This window comes from Mesitornis unicolor, unplaced genomic scaffold (assembly GCF_000695765.1).
Source record: "Mesitornis unicolor isolate BGI_N332 unplaced genomic scaffold, ASM69576v1 scaffold21259, whole genome shotgun sequence".
NCBI lineage: Eukaryota > Metazoa > Chordata > Aves > Mesitornithiformes > Mesitornithidae > Mesitornis > Mesitornis unicolor.
In genome coordinates this window covers 1-19,791 of record NW_010209594.1, presented here as the reverse complement: position 1 = coordinate 19,791, position 19,791 = coordinate 1, and the positions used below count along the sequence as shown (strand labels likewise).

Below are 19,791 nucleotides of genomic sequence, written 5' to 3'. Positions count from 1 at the left end.
TGCAACAATTGCAAAACCTAATTATAACCTCTTCATAGGAGCAAATAGTGAAGGAGAATAGAGGTCAGGAGGAAGAACTGGATGGTTCCATTCCCCTCTATCTTAACTGAACTCACCATTCAGAAAATGGATCAAGAATGCCAGGGAAATTGTTTTCTTCATTTCTGGTTTGGCCTTAATATATATGTCTTCCTTGAAAAGGCTATCCACTGCACAAGAATTTAACTGCAAAGTGTGAATTTGTGATAAGGCTGTGTACCATTTTATGCTGGAGAGGGGTTTTTGTGAGGATTTTGGGGGTGGTTCTCCAAGTTTGTTCACTTATTAAAAAAAAAAAAAAAGGAAAAAAAAGAAAACAAAAATTAACACTGTTCCCTGGTAGATCTCACAGGTAGGACACAGAGCAGGCTCTTCCTGTACACCATGTATATGACTTATGTCTGGCTAAATACCAAAAAGTACTTCATACTCAGAAAAGCCAACATATGGCACTGGCAACATTCCAGGTAAACGGGCTTGTGCAAACAAGATGATAAATATATGGCTGATGTTGGTTGTCTTTGCTGTTACTTATTATTTATGTAGCAACTTTGAAGTGCAATGGAGTATGAAATACGGAACTTTTTATTGCAGCAGTGACTAGAACTTTGCAGGCATTTCCAGGTTTTCACCCTAGCCATTAGGCAGATGTTCGCATTCTCTATCACATACTAGACTGGATACTATTTAAGCTGCACAGGTAGCAGTGAGATTACTGCTTCTCAAAAAGTTGTATTACCTAGTAGTCAGGGTAACATAATTGTCATGATACTAGTTTAAAATCTGAAAATCTGGGGCTCTCATGTTTTTTTAATTATACGAGTGCCATCACATGTAATCAGTATGCAAAGAGTAGGGTCGCCACCTATGAGAGCAGGTTCTGCACAAATCTACATGCACAATTCCAGGAAAGAGTTTAGCATTTGTGACTGCTAACAAGCACTTCTCTTCAGCTTCAGAAAAAAAAAAGTTATCTGCTGAAATCAGTGGGTCATAAGCCTGTAAGTCTCCATCCTTGGAGATAATCAAATGCCATCTAGTCGTAGTCCTGGGCAACCTGCTCTATGTGGCCCTACTTGAGCAGAAGGGTCAGACCAGCAGACTTCCAGAGATCCCCTCCAACCTCAGCCATCCTGTGATTTTGTAATTCTGTTTCCTGCTTGCTTCAGCAGCTTTAAGCCACAATGTATTTGATCTGTAATTCTAGTTTTAGAGATGTAACTTCCCTTGCATTGTTTAGGAGACACTTGTAGCACTCAGGCCTCAGGGTGACACTTAACAGTCAGAAAAGTATTCAAACCATTGAATGTGAGGAACCTGAATCAGCCAGCATAGTTGTTGTAGGAAGAGACAAATACCTTCGTAGCTCCATTCAGGAAAGCCAAACTTCAAATCATTGATGTGTGGCAAAGGAATACCTTGTTCTTCTGTTCTGGTTTTGAGGCTTGTGATTTTTTGGCAGGGCTGGGGCAGTGTTTTAAATGGGAAAGCTTTTGAAAGGGGGAGATCTGTCAGTTTTCTAAAGATGTTTGTAAGCTATCTGAGAAGGCTTCATTCTCATCTTACACAGTTCAAGATCCCAGGAGTTGCAGAACCTGGACTGTCCAACTAACACCTTATAGATTACAAAGTGATCTCCAATTGGGCAGGAAGCTCATAATAAATTGCCTTAAATCTAGGACCAGAATCCAATGAGATGAGAGATTTTAAGATAACTTTTCTCACAACAGCCAGGAGCCTGAAAAGAAGGGTAACCCCTTACGGTATTGTTTGGATCTTGTGTATTTAGAACAGATTTATATTTAGTTATCTACTGTGTACGTGTTCATGAAAACACAAGAAATCAGCTAGTAAGGATGCATCAACGGAAGTTATTGGAAGCTGTTTTCTGCTCAGAAATATTACTGTTGAAAAAAATCTTATCATTCATATGAGAGGATATTGTGAGAGTAAAAAAGCAAATGCTGGAGATAGTCCTGAAAGATTTGGTCTAGTTGGAGAAATGGATTGAATAGATGTTCTGCATAAAGATGAGGCACCTTGGTTTTGGGCTGTCACATACAGGCAATGTTTAAGTAACTAGTTTGGAGAGGCCCATTCTTCAGTATGATTCTGTTTGAAATTCTTGTGAGGGGATTTTTTATTATGCAGTCAACTTTCATGAGAATGTTTAGTGATTGCTCAAAACTAACACTTCCTTCTGTTGTCTATCAGAGAGCTACTTACAGAAAATTTCCTAACATATCCATATAGGTTGGCATTCATCTTCAGTGTCATTGAAATCAATTCTCAATAGTAACTATGTTAATATGCAATGATGTGAGTGATTCCTTTCCTGAATTAAAATAACAGCATAGAAGCAAGAATATAAGTATAGATTTATTAGAGAAGTTATCTAAAATACAATATTATTTTCCTCTTTAAATTAGAGCATATATTATTTCAATGAAAAGATATTTTGTATTATTTCTATGGTAATAACAACTTTTAAAGATAATACTTAATTTAGAACATTTTTAATTAAAAAATCCAACACTACCATTAAGACAAAATCAAGGTTTTTGATAGCATGGGTAAAAATGTAAAACAGTCTCAAAGATATTTACATGTCAGTTTCTTAAACTCTAAGAATTCTAATTCTCAATATTCATTTTGTTTTACTTTCTCAGAATACTTTTTTTCCTAAATCATATCTAGAATCTGTATTCCTGTGCTTTTCACAAAGCTTCAAGTTATCGTTAGTTATGTGTACTATCACACCAGTGGATGAGGTTTCTTAAAAGGGCTTATTTCGCTATTACAATATCCTTTCCCAAGCAGCAGACATACTGTTTCATTATACTAAAGTGTCAGTCGCAGTATAGTCACCAAAACACACACAGCCACCCCACCCCATGCCTCTCCCAACCCCACACCTTAAGAACCCTTTCCTATTTGGCCAAGAGAATTTCACATTTCAATAGCTGGCTTTTTAAATGCAGAGCAAAAGAAAGAATGGATCTGGGAGACAAGATGTTGCCAGGGCACACATGGCAAAGGTTTGATTTGTGCTTAGCAAAAGGGGCTCCTCACAAACAGAGCAATTTCTAACACACTCAGCGCTGAGGTTACTGGAAGGAAGCTCTGACTTCTCTGCTCTTCAGAGGCTGACATGGGCGCCAGTTGTCCACCATATGGCACACAGGCTCATTCTCAGCATTGAAGCAAAGGCCACGGATTTTGCACATCTGTGGAAAAAGGCACAAACATTCTCAAATGCATACTCTTGTTACAGCAGGACTATTTGAATTATACACCTTGGGCCTGAGCCGGAGGTCCAACTTCAAGTTTTGCCAGCACTGAGTCTGGAGATGACATTCACCACCCATGTGTCTCTGCTCTTCAACCACACCATTTTCTGCTCCTGACACAGGCTCCCCTGCCCACAAAATATCCTAGCAAGAACTAAGGAAGCCCAGAAAACAAAGACACAGGCACACATTTTCTGAACTCTGCGCATAGAGCTGTTTGTCCTTAATCAAGATCTAAACTGAAAGCCTTTCAAAGTCCTTTGCAAGTTGCACTGGTTTGGCTCTTTTGAAAGCTGGACTTTTTGTGTCCAGTTGATAAGAAAATATTGACCTCACCCTTGGGTCAAATTAAAGCAGTCAAATTCTTTCAAGGTATCTTGATTTTTCAAATACAGTGAGAGGGAAAACTGTTCCACATCAATAGGAACATACTGTAAGTTTTTAGTGATTGCTTTTAAAAGTAAAATCGGTGTTTGCACAGGCTGATGTAATAAAAGCACCTTGATGTCTAAGTGGGTATCTCCAAAACTAAAAAAAACACTGAAAAAATAAAAACCCACCCAAATGTCATCTCGTAAAGACAGCTAGAACTGCTGACAGAAATATGTAGGCAGGATATGGGATTTCATATCAGTCAGGCTGCAGGCCAGACTTTCCCTCATTCACAGAGTAAGGGTCCCAGCAGTGACCAGCCCAGGAGAAGACTTTACCTTCAGGACCAATCAGAACAAAGTTCGGTGCCGCACCTCTGCCAGGAACTGCTGTGTCACTACAGCAAACGATAACAGGTTTGCTATACCCTGCTGTAATAGCCAGCTTTTATCTATCTTTGGAAAACAAATTCAACAAACTCACAATACTCTGCTGTATGGTTCTTGTTTTCATCAGTTTTGGAATGAAAGGGCAAGCTGCCCCACACACTGTTTTGATCTCAAATGAGACTTTGAAATATCAGTGGCAATATGGAGGGGTGAGTGTGGCAGAAACAAGTGGTGTCTTTTACCCTTTGCAGGTGGTTAAAGTAGTAAAACAAGTATATTTCGGTGAATGTGCTCTGGCCTTATAATAAAACCGTATTTGCAAACCTTGGATTACCAACAGCAATACCAGTAGTTTGGAACAAGTAAACAGTGTCAACTTTAATGCTCCCTTGCAGTTTATTAATGGTAATCATTGCTATAATTATTATTTTCAGTAGTTCTTCCTTGTCATTTATTCTATCTTTTATTATGCTAAGTCCCACAACAGCTCAGCTGCACTTTTTTCAACTGAATAAAATCCCTAGAATTATGTGTATACTGTTAGCAGGTCTGCCATTGATAAATGGGATTTAAGAGTTTGAAGGGTAAAATAAAGCCCTTCAGGGCTAGGTTATAAATAGAATCTAGAGCCTATAAATATATCTCCCAAGCACACAGATGTGAATCTGAGGATGGAATCTTGCCTCTATGCAATTTCATTAATGGATGGTGCAGAAAGCTACAGCCAGGAGTGATTTGATTGGCACAAGCTCCTTCCTACTAGGATGACTCTGTCCTCTCCTCAAGCTGCTCAACAGAATAAAGGATTTTTTCAGGCACAAGACTTCTGGAATCTGTGTCTTCTCTCTTCCAAACAATGTAGTTTTGTTAGGATTGTCACAATTCTGCGTGGGATTTCCCAGTCTGTTCTGTCCTGAATAGAACTTGTAAAATGAGCTCTGTGTCCTGGAAATGCTGGAAGATCAACAAACCAACTACAGATCTACAGTGAGAGAATACGTGCTCTTCAGATGCTTGGTAAACCTGGTATTTTCAGGGCAAGTATACCCAGATATGTATGTGTGCACATACAGCAAACCTGCTGATGCTCACAATACATGTTAGACATCTGCATGTGCAAATGGTCCTTTCATGCATATTTTACCACATGGCAACTCTAACCATGTATCTGTAAAGCCTGATGAAATTTTAAAAACTCCTCAAATTTTCCCTGGATTGTGTCCAAATAGAGGACAGTCATACATTTTGCAGAGTCCTGCCAGAAGAGGACAACCACTTCAGATACATATATTTGACATGTGATGCTAGCTAATACCCTGCATAGCTCTGCAGTAACAGACTGCCACTTCAAAGATCACCAGGAGGACTGAACTGAAGCAATCAGAATGACTCCAATACACATCCACCAGCATCATTCATTGAGACCTACCTGCTCGGGGCTGACAGTGATGGGCTCCTTCAGAACGTGCCAGACCACACATTCGAGCAGTGGGGGAGTGGTCAGTGATCCAGGGTATGTCCAATAGTCTCTGCATGCAGGAAGCAGTCCAGTGGGGTCAAAGTTTGTGAAGGAAGCTTGCTTCCCCTACAACAAAGAAAGTTAAAAGACAGTTATAAGACTTTCAAGACACTGTTTCCTATTTCAAATGTTGAATTTATGTTTCTTGCTCCTAGAGATATGAGTTGACCTTGCCTGAAGGAACAATGAGATTTTGGCTGCCATATACACTGATTGCACTGGAAACACAGAACCTGGGAGACCTGCTGGAGAGTTCATTGCAGTAAATGGCAACATCCTTTTACCTCAAAGGGAGCCTGATGACAAAGATGACAGTGTAGTCTCATCCTTTACCTTTGCTGTCCACATTTCTCATTAGCACAGGCTATGTGAAGGTACCCAACTACGAAACTACCCAATTACTCAGTAAGTACTTTCAGTTTCTCATTACTCAGCTCATTAAGATCACACACATACTTCACACAAGATTTAAAAATACAGAAAGGTTTTTGTTTTCTTTTTTGTTTTGGTTTCGTTTGGTTTTTTCCTAATAGTTACATATACCGACCAAAATTCTTATCTGGACTCTCTCTAGAAATAGCCAAAAAGCATGTCCTCTTGGAGGAAGGTTTCTTTTATTTTCATACATGCAGCAGACTGAGAAGAAGTAAAAATCCACTTTCTGAAGAGGATAACACTGCACAGTTGTGATTGGTGTCAAACAACACAGACAGCAAATATTACCTTGGTTTGAATGGAGTTCAGAGCATCCACAACTTTCTGTATTTCAGGCTTGGCATTTCCTACCTGTAACACAAACCATATGAAAAGAAAATGATGGTGCACTCTCCAGATACCTTTTTTCTATTACAGTTCTCAAGGAAACATTTCATAGTACATTTTCCCAGCACCATTTCATTACATAACAGGAGTATTACAGCAGAAGTGACTGGAACTGTCTCTGTAAAATCATACCAGTCGCCAGTCACCACAAATGGGTCAGCCAAGGACACTGGACAGAATAAGTTATTTTCATTTTCAATATGTGGATTTATTTTTGGTCTTGAGCTGTTCTTTCTTCATAGAAGTCACCCTCCTAATAAAATACCGTGAGTGTGCACTGCTGGGGCACAGTCACCTCCAACTATCTATGGAGACAATTCAACCAAGACAAAATGCTCTTGATACAGTATTAACAATGACAGGAAAAGGAAAATAGGCTTCATTTAGGCTGGACCAACGCAGATTCATGTACACATAACTTTGTCAGTTATGCACATCACCCTTCACTGATAAGAGTTATGGCAGTGTCAGTGTCGTGATGATGGTAAGCATGCTGCTATAGGGCTGACACAGTGATGGACAGCAGTCATACTCCATGGCTGGTGAATAATTTTTATATGTAGAGAAAGCCAAGAATATGGAGCACCACCTAGTTTCCTATGGCTTTATGCAGTATAGCGTGCTGCTGCTTTATTCTGTGTTTTAGTCTCTTAGGTCCTCCCACAACACAATTAACATACTGGACTCATGCAAGGAATACAAAAGGAAAAGTTCAACTAACCTTCATGAAGATGCCAACCACAGCCAAACCATCGGGATGCTTCACAGCTTCAGCAAATTTACCGTATTTTTCATTCCAGTGAACAATATGGAGCTAGGAGCAAGAAAATAGAAAGCACTATGAAGATGACATTCCATTGACAAAATTTTACAAATGAGAATGCAGGGAAGTAATTTATTAAAGAGCATATGGCAATGGTGATTTACTGTTGAGATTTAAAAACTTTTGTGTATAGTTAAGAATTTGTTGAATCATTCATCTACTTTCAAGATTCATTTATGCAAAGAGATTTCTGTTATGCATTTTATTTTGCTTCTCACTCTTATTCCCAGATGAGTTTAAAACGCAAACTGTGGCTGTATCGTTCTGCTTTTAGTCTGGTGAAACTCCTGTTGTCTTCTGCATGAGTTTTTTTCCTGCAAGCAGCCTGCAGCATTTTGATATAGTATTTTTATGCTTTATATCATGGAGTTCTTATCGACACTGAAAGACATGAGTGTCCAGTGTCAGGGAGAAGAGGCATTAACTACAGATCTAACCTACAATCTGGAAAGTTTTTAAAAAACAGTCCTAATGTTTTCTGGAAAGCCTTTGAAAAGGACATGAAATGAACACATTATCCAGGATGCTGCTTCATTTTTGATTTCTGAGTTACTTCTAATTGAAGTTCACCTGGCTGTCTCCCAATACCTGCAAGTCAAGTTGAGCAAGTAATTATGTTACTGTGAAGAGATATAAGGCAATGGCAAGCTTCTCGGATTAGACAGAAGCTACTTTATCTCATGAAAAAGCAAAGCCAATGAATTTGTGGGGCCATTTATTTTATCTGTCAATGCAAATCAGTTGATATGCATTTAAGAAAGGATTAGAAAAGTCTGTCACAGCACCCAGAGGCAGATTTCTAAACAAGGTACTTGCATGCACCTTTCCTCATGCCACAAATGGAGTGAGAAGGTAATACAGAGTTTTAAGTGGTGCAAGGGACATCTGGAGTCTTAAGGACATTACACAGAGTGCCTGCACAGTCTCACTTTGCTACCTGCCCTCTTCACAGCTTCCCTTGCTTCTTTGATACCAAAAGGTGAAAGGGTCTGCCCCAAAATCATTCTGTTGTTTACATAAATGTCTCTGATGTTAAAAATGTAAGCCACAAAAAGTGGATGTGTATGTACAGAAGTGCCACAATTCTATTTTTTCATAATTTTCAAGAGTCACCAAGAAACCAGGGAAAAACCAGGGATAATTAATGTGGGGTTTTCTGCTTCTGTGAGTCTTCTCAATATGAAGTAGCTGAAAAAAAAAAATTACAACAGCCCTCCAATTCTAATCTCTGTTCTTCCAAGGAGTAGGTCCTAGGGTGGCATATCTTCTATCCCACAATCTCTTGATCTATGAAGATTTGTAGAGAAGCTGCTACCATGGTGGAATATTAAAAAGAAATAAAATACTCATTATACACAAAAGACTAGAGAAAGTAAAGCATGTCCTACCTCCGCATCATACTTCACACCATCCACAGTGTGCTCAGACCCTTGGCCCTCACAGGATCCCCAGTGAATGTGAAACTGCACCAGCCTGTAGACTCCATCCAGCGCTCCTCCCTTCAGTACTGCAAAGCAAAGACTCTCCATTAGCATCTCCCATAACTTTTGCTGTTGAGTCCCACTTCAAACTGGAATGTCCACCTCAAGTCTTCCAAGTGAATTACAGTTCATTGCTCTGCATGCTGCCATGCTACTCCAAATCACCCTCAATGGTACATTGCTGCAACACGCCAAAATCAATGTGTAAAAATAAGTGACTTTAGAGTGAGTGTCTCATCAGCAATTTAACAGGCATGCTAATATTACATGTGACGAGGGGAGAGCCAAGGATGTAACTTTTCTGTCACCAAATAAAGGCCAAGAAAAAGAACAGCCTATATAGAGTTATTCTATGAATTAAATTTGAAGACCAAATCATCTTTCACTTACTAATGTACTCTGTTGCTTCATTTTATCCATTTAGTTCTTAATCCTGCAAATCCTGTGGCAGACTGGATTGAGTAAAATGCTTTTGGTTCCAAATTAAACCTAAGCACGTGCTGCAAGATAAAGCACTAGGCACAGTACAAGACATTGCAGAGATGTAAACTCAGATCTCAAATCTAAACTTAAGAATTATTTTTTAAAAATGGTGGTGAGAATGGCAATGCCAGCAATGCCTGCAGAAGCAGATTTTTGTAAAATATGGATTGGAAACGAGACATCTACTTATGCTCTCCACTATGGGACTGCTGTAAGTGGAGTGTCCAGCCACATTTTCAATTATACAGGAGCAAGGTCCCCTAAGCTCTCTTATTCTGCTTGTTAGTTTTAACCTTGTACTTAAACTGTGACCAATCATCATTATGATATGCAGGATCAAGCCCTATTACTGCAAAATGCTCAGACACAGACAATGTCTCCTCCAGTGCAGCTTAAAGCACAAAACAGTAACAAATAGTTCTACTAAATAGAGCTATTTATCTGAGTCATAAGAGCAAGCTTTCACACTGGTCTGTGGTTTGGGTTGTTTCTTTTTTTTTTAACTAAGCAGCTCAAATTCACAATGAAATCTTTTAAGATGTTAATATTTAAAAATAAATATTTTAAAATGTAATTTGAAATGTTATATATTTTAGAGATCAATTTCTCTCTAAATATACATAAATAAATACATACATACAATAAAGTGACAGAAGAGTGTTGACATCAGATATTACACATAAGTGTGCTCCGTGTATGTGCCACAAATAAAACAGTTCTGTGAAGTAAAGATGCTTTCCTCTCAGTCTGTAATTAGTCTAGACACTATCACAACACGTGCATGTGTGAAAATATACATCAAATGCAGATAGGAAAAAGTTACTGTCTGTTCAGGTTTTAATAATTCCGATTATATGCAAGCATGGGCAACAACAGCCATTGACACTTGGCAATGTGATGAGAAGGATTTGACTAAAAAACTGGAATACATAAAAACTAAAGATTATAAAAGATACACATAAAACACACTAGTTTCCACTGGCGTGCCTTACACATGCAAAATTTGGGTGGTTCAGTGGACAAATCTAGCATTTGCCTGGGGCTCCTTCTTTGGTAAATATATTTAGAAGTCTCCCAATATGTATTTCTATTTGAAAAATGTGAATATATGTCCCACTGCAGTCTTTGTAATTTCCAATACTGTAGTCAACACTGAACAGTCAACAGACCAAGACTTGCCCTACCTATTGCCAAGCTATGTGATACAAAGAAGAATGAATACTTAAAGTAATTAAACAGGAACATATCTTATTCTACTTTTACATTTCTGCATGTGCTAGTTGCCAAGAAGCGTAATTGTTTTAAGCACAGGTCTACAAATTAGAATACTGTTTTTCAGAATGGCGACTCTGAATGTGCATTAGTTCCTTCTGAAAATGAAGCAATTGGTTGCTATGTTTTTATAGAAGCAAAATAATTTAATCCACACAATATCATGTTTCATTTTAAAATGATGCCATGGAGTTGCAATGTCTCAGTTTCAGTTCCTTTGGCTAATGGACTTGCTGCTCATTGCAGGTACAAATGGACTGATGAGGTTCCACCATTCCTCAACCTCAGAAAGCACTAGCGCGGCACAGGTTAATCTGCCATTATTAATCAATGGAAAGCATGCTGAAAAGCAGAACCATGCAATCTTCTTAAATCCATTTGCAGTGTTATTTCTCTACACAAAGTTTGCTATAGTTTCATAAAACTCAAAAGACGCACAAAAATCTCTTTGCAGTTTTTGCTTACTTTTCTCATTCTGTGGTTCTCAAATCCAGCACTAGCTTATTTTGACTCACAGCAGAGCATTCAAAGAAAGTAATAATTAGATTAGTGTAAATGAATACAAATTCAGCAGGCTTAATTACAGAACAGCCCTTCTTCTTCTAGCCTACATTAAGCAGTTATTTTTTTAATACTTCTCAGCTTTTCCAAAGAAGAAAAATTTAAAATTAAACTTAAAAGGCAAAGTAGCAATATTAGAGCTTCATTTCTTCCAACACAAGCTTTTTAAACCAGGAATAAATGCTACCCGGCTTTTGCAAAGTAAAAGTTCATCAAGTATCCAAGCAACATTCACACATGATCCCATGTGACATAAGCAATTCAGGTCACATTGACAACAGAAGTTCAACCTTTCCATCCCCTTTTTTTGAGTGATTGGGAAATTCTGATCCATATTTGAGCATCTCATCATTAGTTCCCTTCCTTTTGAAATCAGTATTAGTGAAAACCATTGTGGAAATACATGTGTAGCTGTGCTCCCTTCTGTTATAGTAAGATGCAGGGGTGAAGACAGCACAAGCCAACCTAGAAAACACATTCTTTTCTTACAGATTCAACCTATTCAACATAATCTGCATCATAACCTGGTCTCCACAGATGCGTAACAGCCCAAGAGATGACAGCTTGAAAATTCAACTTTTTTTTCTATTTGACAGTTTCTATTTGAAATGTTATAATGAGACAAATTTGGAGCTATTTTGCTTGGATAAAGAAATGGTATCTGTTTTCAATCTTCTACCCTTTACTGAAGAGGTTATACTCGTAACATCGAATAATTATATGTCACTGTATATTTAATGATCTCATAACCTCTTCTAAATTGGTAGAAAATAAGTATTAGCAGAGCAAATTTGGAAAGTCAAATATTCACACAAACTGTTCCATTTATGTCTGTGGGCTCTCTTGGATAAAGAAGGTGAACTAGATTTGTCTCCATTACCCTTTCTTAGGATATTTGGAAACACACAGAAATCAAAGGCTATTTTGCTGCATCTAGGACAGCTCTTCACTGGGGCCACACAACTTCACTGTTCTATGTAAAGGCATGTCACCAGGTAGTTCTCTTTCCCACACAGAACAGAACAGCTTTGCAAAAAATACTGTGGACTACTTCATATCTTTTTTTTGTTTTCAGGAAGTGACAGCATCCACATGTGTGAATTTCTGGAGGAATACTGTGGAATTACTGTTACGCAGTCAGCACCTATGGGATGTTCTCTCTATACAGAGCTCAAGACTAATAAACCTCATCAAGGCAATAAACCTGTCAAAGAAATAATCAATATGGCTGAACTACAAGACAGTTTAATGCGTTAGAATGAATTCCTTCCTGTCATACAAATTAGTGTGGTAAGAAAAATACTACTCTCTGTCACTGAGAAAATGCAGAATATGTTCTTTGAATGGAAATAGCAAAGCTCCTTCCAGCAGCTGAAACAACTGGTCCACTAGAGCACAACGGATGGCCAGAGCTCAAAACTCAGGGAATTTAGTTGCAATTGAAATACTATCAAAAAAACCCCCACAACCTAGCAGCAGAACATTTCAAGTGTCTACCTTTGAAGACAGCTGGGTTGCACACACATTGCTTTGGCATAAAGCAGATGTGCACATGTATATAACATCATAGGTATGTATGTAAATATATGCACAGTATATACATTAACGTCAATGTTGTGTAAGCTTTTGTGTACACACAGACATCTGTATGATAGAAAACAGGCCTTGAGGAGACAAAGTAAATGAAGCATTACTTGAGAAAAAAATCTTGAGCACCATGCACTACTAATGGCATAAAAAAGGCTCTTATGAGGATGCTCAGGGATTAGCCTTGTGTTCTTATGCAAGGATGGGCTTCCCCATCTGACAGACTGAAGAGTTCAGTCAGGGTGAGCTGTCGCTTCTGTGAAATGTGGAGTACAGAGAGTCACAGTTTGGGAGATGTTTCCCTCTTTATGTTATCTCTATCAGACATTCCTCCTAGGACACTGTATCATGATAAGCAGAAGAGCAAGACAGCACGCAAGCATCTGACTGTAGGGATCATACTTGCAGAAGATATCAGTAATGGGCTTCATCAAGAGAAAAATTGCATCATTGGCATCTTCTAAGAAAAACAACCAACCTACTCTGACTTTGCTAGAGAGTTAGCCTGATAAGGCAACAGGGATGTTCCACAGAGATAGACCAGAATGAAACATCTGCCAAAACGTAGGTCTGCAGACCTGTATATCAGCAGTAGGTCAGGGATTCTGATTCACCTCAGCTGAACTATTTCATCCAGACTGGGCAGCAGCCAGAGAGACTCTGACCTGCTTAAGGATACAAAGGCATTTAGATTCTTGACTTGTGTCCCACTCTTTGAGACCAGTGGAATTTATTTCTTATGTAGTCTCTTAAATGGAGATTCTCTGAGTTGTAAGGTGCTGTCCCAAGTCCCTGATCAGCCTTCAATCCTCGTGTTTCACCGTATATGAGCTTACAATGACTTTGTAAGAACTGAGCTAGAAGCAACAAAATTTTCTTAAAAGAAATAATTGTCTTAATTCCTGATGGTAACTATAATACTAATCTCAGTGGCTGCTTACAATACTGAAAATTGTGTATTGGACACAATGCTTATACTATGTTGAGATCTAGTGAAGAATCCACAAACTCAAGGTGGGATTACTTCCTCTGAGTACTCAGCAGTCACTCATGCCTGTAAGTAAACAAACATATCAGCTGGCATGGTGACATCTGGCATACAATGTCATTACTCCTTAAAAGTAAACTTTTCCAAGTGGCACTAGCTGATAACAGCTGACTAGTTGCTCCTGGTTTTGCACTAAAAGTGCCTCTAGAGGAGGAACTTGCAAGAGGGAAAGAAGTTGCCATGACACTTAAATGCACAATTCATGTCAAGTTTCTACTCTTAAGCTGCAAATTTGGGGAAAAAAAATCCAACAAACAACAAAACAACAAAACAAATCCACAACAAAAAACCCAACCCACCCAAACCAACAACGACAAAAAGCAAGCTGATGTAAGTCGAGAAGGGCACTTTTGGACTCTGTAAAGAAATGAAGGCCTGAACCATGCAGGACTGATGTCAAGCCCTCTTATCTCCCTTTCCAGTTCCTGGAAGCACTAGTGCTATTCTCCAGTCATGTGCTTACATAGGCTTTGCAGCTTCTGGTGATCCCAGTTCACAAGAGAAATAATTTTATGATCACACACCCTCTGGAGACCTCTGACTTTCTAGTGGAAAGTCCTCAAAGGTACTTGTGACACATAGGCAGGTGCCTGAATACAGTTCCCTAAAGCTATAAGCAATCAGTTTCCTGATTTGATTCAGAAGGATAACACATTGCTTAGGCTACACTGTATCGTGGACCTTCAATCCCTGGCTGCATACTGATAACATGCGATACTATTCTGGCATAGGTAATATTACGTCTTTGGAGCTGGATAACCTAAAAATAGCCCAGTAGCAGTGACTTGGATTAAAAGTAGTGCCTTAAGGACAGCAAATCTGCTTGTTTCTTCCTCAGTTGACCTGCTAAGGCAGAAGTGTAGGAAAAGAACAACAGGGGCATAAGTTTCAAACTAACTCACTGCCAACCAAGCAGTGCTAACACACTGTCTGTTGAATAACAAATACAACAAAATAAATTGGTTTGTTCACAGTGAGTAATAATTCAAGATAGTTAAAGCTTCCTCATTAATATTTACAAGTATACGAATAATTGGGTGATATATCTGATTAGAACTACTAAAAGTCTCCCAAGGGGTGCTAGTTCCAAGGTTGATGCATTTCCCTGGGTCTCTTCAGAATTCTAAAGTTCCAGAACAACTGAATATCTGCAGAAGTGTCAGATTTACTTGCATCTCTGCCTTGGATTTCAGTATTATTTCTATCTCAGTGGCAACAAAGGAAAAATAAATCATTAAGAGACTCATCCACCAGCAGAAATTACCAGTACATTTAGTAATGCCTCTAGAGCCTTACACCATAGTTGCAATTCACTTATGTAAGGTTCTACAGCTAAAATATCATATTTTAACTCTTGCTATGGAGTAACTTAATTGCCAATTGACTTCCTCCTTTTATAAGCTCATAACATACATGGTCATAAAGTACAGAATACAGTGCCTACTACCATGAGAATTTCCCATTGAATTTCAGATTTTAGGTGAATTCTGACAAGTTATCCAAACAACTTACATAGAGAATGCATTTTAAGTTTGTTACAAAATCTTTCAGGCTCTCGAGGCTTTCTTGAGCAAAGTCACTTCCTGTGGTTTTATAGCTCTGAGAAGTCGCTGCTTACTTGAGTCTTTTAAAGTGAAACAATATATATCCTTACAGCTGACTGTAACATAAACCGTTTAATATGATAAAATAAGTATCCTTAATGAGACATTCCTTTGCTGTAAAGTTCCTAAAATAAGGTGCATTACTGTAATTTAACAACATTGGCACCATTTGCTTCACTCACACATGGAAGTCAAGTCTCAGGATACAAGAGCGGATGAACTTAAATTTGGAGTTTTATTCCTAGTGTCACTTTTATTTAAATAAAAGTGAAAACTCATTATAGGTTATAGAATTCTTAAATATGAATGCCTACAAACACTTGAACATTCGCCATTACTAAAAACAGTGAACATGAGAACTCGGAAAGCAACTGCAGGAACTGAAGGAGAAGAGAAAATAATAACTGGAAGAGGAAGTTCACTGTTCGCTTTCTACGTATAAGTCTAAGAAAATATTCCAAAAGACTGCAGGGAAACAAGACAGCATACAACCTTTTATCTAAGGGAAAAAAATGAAATTTCAGCAAACAAAAAAGTGTTCATTGACACAGCAGTGCCAATTTGTGAATTTCCTTTCCGGACACCATTTCCATCAACTGGCAACTGTGAAATATGAAGGGGGTCCACTCTGGGAATTGACTGAGCCTGTAGAAGTGTATTCTGGAATATAACAGCTGTCACACAACCCAAGAAGTTCAAAGGTGGTACTACAAGAACTGAAACAGAAGATCTAGGGCTAACTGTTTCCGAAGAGGGGTTTACTAAGCATGATTAGTAAGTAACCTGTAAGCATATCTAAGAAAATTAACAAGACAGTAAAACAAAGTCAGGTTCTAAAGCTTTCACAAAGATTTTAACATCCTTTCTCTGTTGAAACATGACTGCAAGAGAAAATTGTATAGGTCATGGGCATAATTAAAACCTGAATCAAGAGTTATGTCTATAAAGCTCCACCTATTAGTAGAGAGATCTTCTAAGAGCGGAGAAAAAGGTATTTTCTTCTGTGAAGATACATTAATCACATAAATTTTAAACAAAAATAACCTATCTGCAAAGTTAAACTTTTATTTTACATCCTTACTATGCGAAAGAGTATAGATGGGATATAGTTTTCAGAAATCCTATTTTTTTCTTTTAGATTCTTAGTTTTTCACAGATAGGGGCAGCAGCTTTATCCTACATATTCCTGTATGCACACACAATGTAACACACGTACATTTTGGCGGAAGAGACTTATTTCAGAGTAAAAATATTTTAATTGTGAATATTCTGGTATCTACATGTTGCTACTTGTGATCAACAGTATTCATATTACATATTTTCTGAATTAATGAAATCAGTAACAACTACTTTCAAAGAGCTCTATCCAAACACACATTTTAGCTTTCTTATCTATTTTTACTATACTATTACTACTGGTATTTTTTCTTGAAAGAACTCATTTTGCATACTCTGAAGAGCAGGAGTCAAACAGACATTAATACCTAGAAGTGCTGTTCAATTTATTTTAGTGTCATTAGTTATGTGCCTGAAGATTCTTAATTAATGGATCTAACTCTTTGTGTGCAATTACTCACCTCTTGGAAGCATTATTCACAAACAGTGATCTTATTACTTCACTTTGCACCTACTACCACAGATAATTCACTACTGCCTATGGGACAGCTCACAGAAGCTCACACTATAGCCTATTGGAAGCATTTACGGGATTTTGTTCCATTGTCTTCTGTAAAACGTATCAGTACATCACATAATCTCACACAGTTTCTCCTTGTGACTGTTGTGTGATGCCTAACCAAGAATTTGGTACACACGTTACAGTTCATCTCAAATTCAGAAGCAAGAGTGAATCAAGCACAGTAAAGTCAAAGACAGCTCTATTTTGTGAAAGGAAAGTAGGTTACCCAGTTAACTGCATACAAATGAAGCCATTAAGTGTGCTTCCAGGTAGATTCTGTGCACTGTAGTTTTCAACAGGAAGTATGATACTCAAGGATCCACCCGTACCTGGCTTCATAGAGATCTGTTTAATGTTTATTTTCTAAAGAATAATCAGTTTCTGATTCACTAACAGAGCTACTGAGAATATTTCTACTAGCATCTCCTATCCTCCCACTCTGAAAGCTGTGTCACTGCGTATCTGTCAGAGGATCCCTGTCACAGATGTGCTGGTTCTGCACTGACTTTTCTCACGAACAGCATTCTTCCCACAGACGTTTCCTTAGATTATTGTATGTTCCTACCATTTTTATCTCATTTTTACCAGATACAACCTAATTTTCACACTGTCCAAACTTATGCACAAAGTAAACACGTAATAGTTTTGTTACACTGTGAAGACCTGAACCTGCTTCCTTTGGGCTCACTGAGAGCAGGATGAGAGCAAAAGCAGACTTGCACATATCTGGTGAAAACATAATCCACTTTTTTGCACTCTGAATAATTTACCTTATTTCTCACGACACTGTTAAAATGAACATGTATTTAGGTCCTTCAGCTCCTCAGTGCTTCAGAAAAATAAACACTAAGAAGTCAGAATAACTTTTTTTTTTTTTTAAACCATACAATTATTAATGTGGATGCTCTCTGTACATTATAGATGGACCTATGTGCATTTATATGACTGAAGACTTAAAGATGACCACTTAATACTGTTCAATATAAAGATTATTAAAATACAAAGTCAAATTCTTAGTGCGATGCTGAATGCCTGTTATACTGTTATATCACATTAGCACAACCCCCCATTTTTAGTGGGCACGGACCATTTGTTCTCAGCACCATTCCCTAAATTACATTGCCAGTGAAACGCTTAGGAAAAATAGGGCACTTGCTAAAGAGCAAGTTAAATCAGGCAATGTCTAGAGAAGACAGTAAAAACAATCTTCTTGTAAGTCACTGTCTAAATCAAAAATACAGGCACATTCATTGTAGCAGGGTGACCATTTCTACAAATTGAGCCAGCAGAAAAAACTACAATTAAAGACAACCTGCAAAACCCTCACTGCAACTGCAGCTTGGATTCTGTCTGTCCATCAGTGCAGCCATTCCTTTCAGTAAGGATTACTAAAAGGTTTGTGGGATTTAGTGCTTAATTTCACCATACAGTAGGATGAAAAGTAAGACACTGGGGAAAGACTGCCTGCCAGCAAACTTTGTAGGAATGTGTCAGATACATTATCTTTATCTAGAAAGCCCTGCATCAAGAAATGTCACGGATAACAATTTTGTTTAAATTACAGAAGAACAAAGGTATTTTCTAATAATTCCTTGTTCCTGTACTAACCTTGGAGCATACTGGCTTCAGAAATATGAAATAATATTTTGATACCCAAAGAAACTATTTCCGAACTATTTCAACTTCAAGTTGCTAACTCTAATCCTTTGTTATTCCAAAGCCAATTTCTTCCTGTGATGTATTTTGCCTTTTCTATTAACCATTTGGTTGGTAGCTTGTAACAATGTATGCCTAAAACTGTTCTTGCCAAATAATCATCTTTATTTTTTTTCTCTCCACAGCTGAGCCCTTAGCCAAAGCCTTCAGATTTAAACAAAAATAAAGCAGTTCACTTTTTTGGAGTTTAGAGCAGGGTTGCTCAAAACTGCCCAGATAGGATGTTTTCTTTTAACGGGAACTCAGTTTTCTTCTAGTCTAAAGAAGCTGTGTGGGATGCCGAATCCTTAAGGGCTGACCTTACTAAAGCCAAAACACTTCAGGGGTTTGTTTTTAAAAAAAAAACCCTATGGCTTTTGTAGACACTTTAGTAGCAGCATTAGTAGCAGTTTGTCTCATCTCCACGCCTGCACACAAAGATGAGGCCTTACCTGACTTGTCGGAAGAATCATCAAACTCCACGTTGAAAGAGTGCCCGTTGTTGACTATGTTTCTAGCCGTGCCGGCATCGTAACTGAAGCTGAGAGGCTTCAGAGAGGAGTCGTACTTGGCAGACTTGCTGTTAATGGCAATCGGGGACTGCCGCTCTCCATTGGCGATAGGAAAGTGCTCATGCCAGTGAGCAGGTCCTGCAAGACAGCATAAAGCAGCTCAGTGGGAAAAGACACGAAGCTCGAAGTATAGAAATGATAACCCTCACTCTAGAAACCGGGATGTTTTAACATCAGCATCAGCCTTTAATAACGCAGCATCCATGCGGGCTGCCGCTGCTGCCAACACAGGCGAGGCGAAATCCCACCTGGGGACCAAGGCAAGGGACCTAGCAGTCCCTCAGCCTCGAAGGCTGAAGCTGGGGTTTTAGCGGGGGCCTTCTGGAGGTCACCCCATCCTGCGGGAGCAGCACCCCGTCCTCTTGCACCGTTACGGAAGCAAAGGAATGACAGTTGGAAACCAGGAGATGCTCCAGGCAAACCGCACGGTGCGCCAGGCTCGCTGCTCGGGCGCAGGTGGCATCTCAAGGTTAAAAGGGAAAAAACCGGGGGGAGGACGGGGAGGGGGGGGAAGGAAGCGCTACCGAGCTCCTGCCCGCTTCAGACAAGGGCTCGG

The 19,791-nt window shown here is 38.7% G+C and overlaps 1 protein-coding gene across 1 annotated transcript; it reads right to left on the bottom strand.

Moving 5' to 3' along the window:
• Window positions 1–2,408: 2,408 nt before the first annotated feature.
• LOC104547295 (carbonic anhydrase 2) lies at window positions 2,409–10,973 on the bottom strand. Its single transcript, XM_010192917.1, has 6 exons — window positions 10,956–10,973; window positions 8,643–8,761; window positions 7,153–7,245; window positions 6,333–6,395; window positions 5,520–5,675; window positions 2,409–3,266 (listed from the first exon to the last, which is right to left on the bottom strand). Exons 3-6 carry the CDS (start codon window positions 7,156–7,158, stop codon window positions 3,147–3,149), a joined length of 345 nt encoding a protein of 114 aa, XP_010191219.1. The 5' UTR covers window positions 7,159–7,245; window positions 8,643–8,761; window positions 10,956–10,973; the 3' UTR covers window positions 2,409–3,146.
• Between the last annotated feature and the right edge of the window lie 8,818 nt (window positions 10,974–19,791).

Bases quoted from the DNA above. Each gene is read 5' to 3' on its own strand.
- LOC104547295 (XM_010192917.1), bottom strand. The intron at 5,676-6,332 runs GTAATATTTGCT...TCTTTGTTGTAG, and splicing joins TGAACTCCATTCAAACCAAG to GGGAAGCAAGCTTCCTTCAC. The intron at 3,267-5,519 runs GTAGGTCTCAAT...CTTTTTCCACAG, and splicing joins TCACTGTCAGCCCCGAGCAG to ATGTGCAAAATCCGTGGCCT.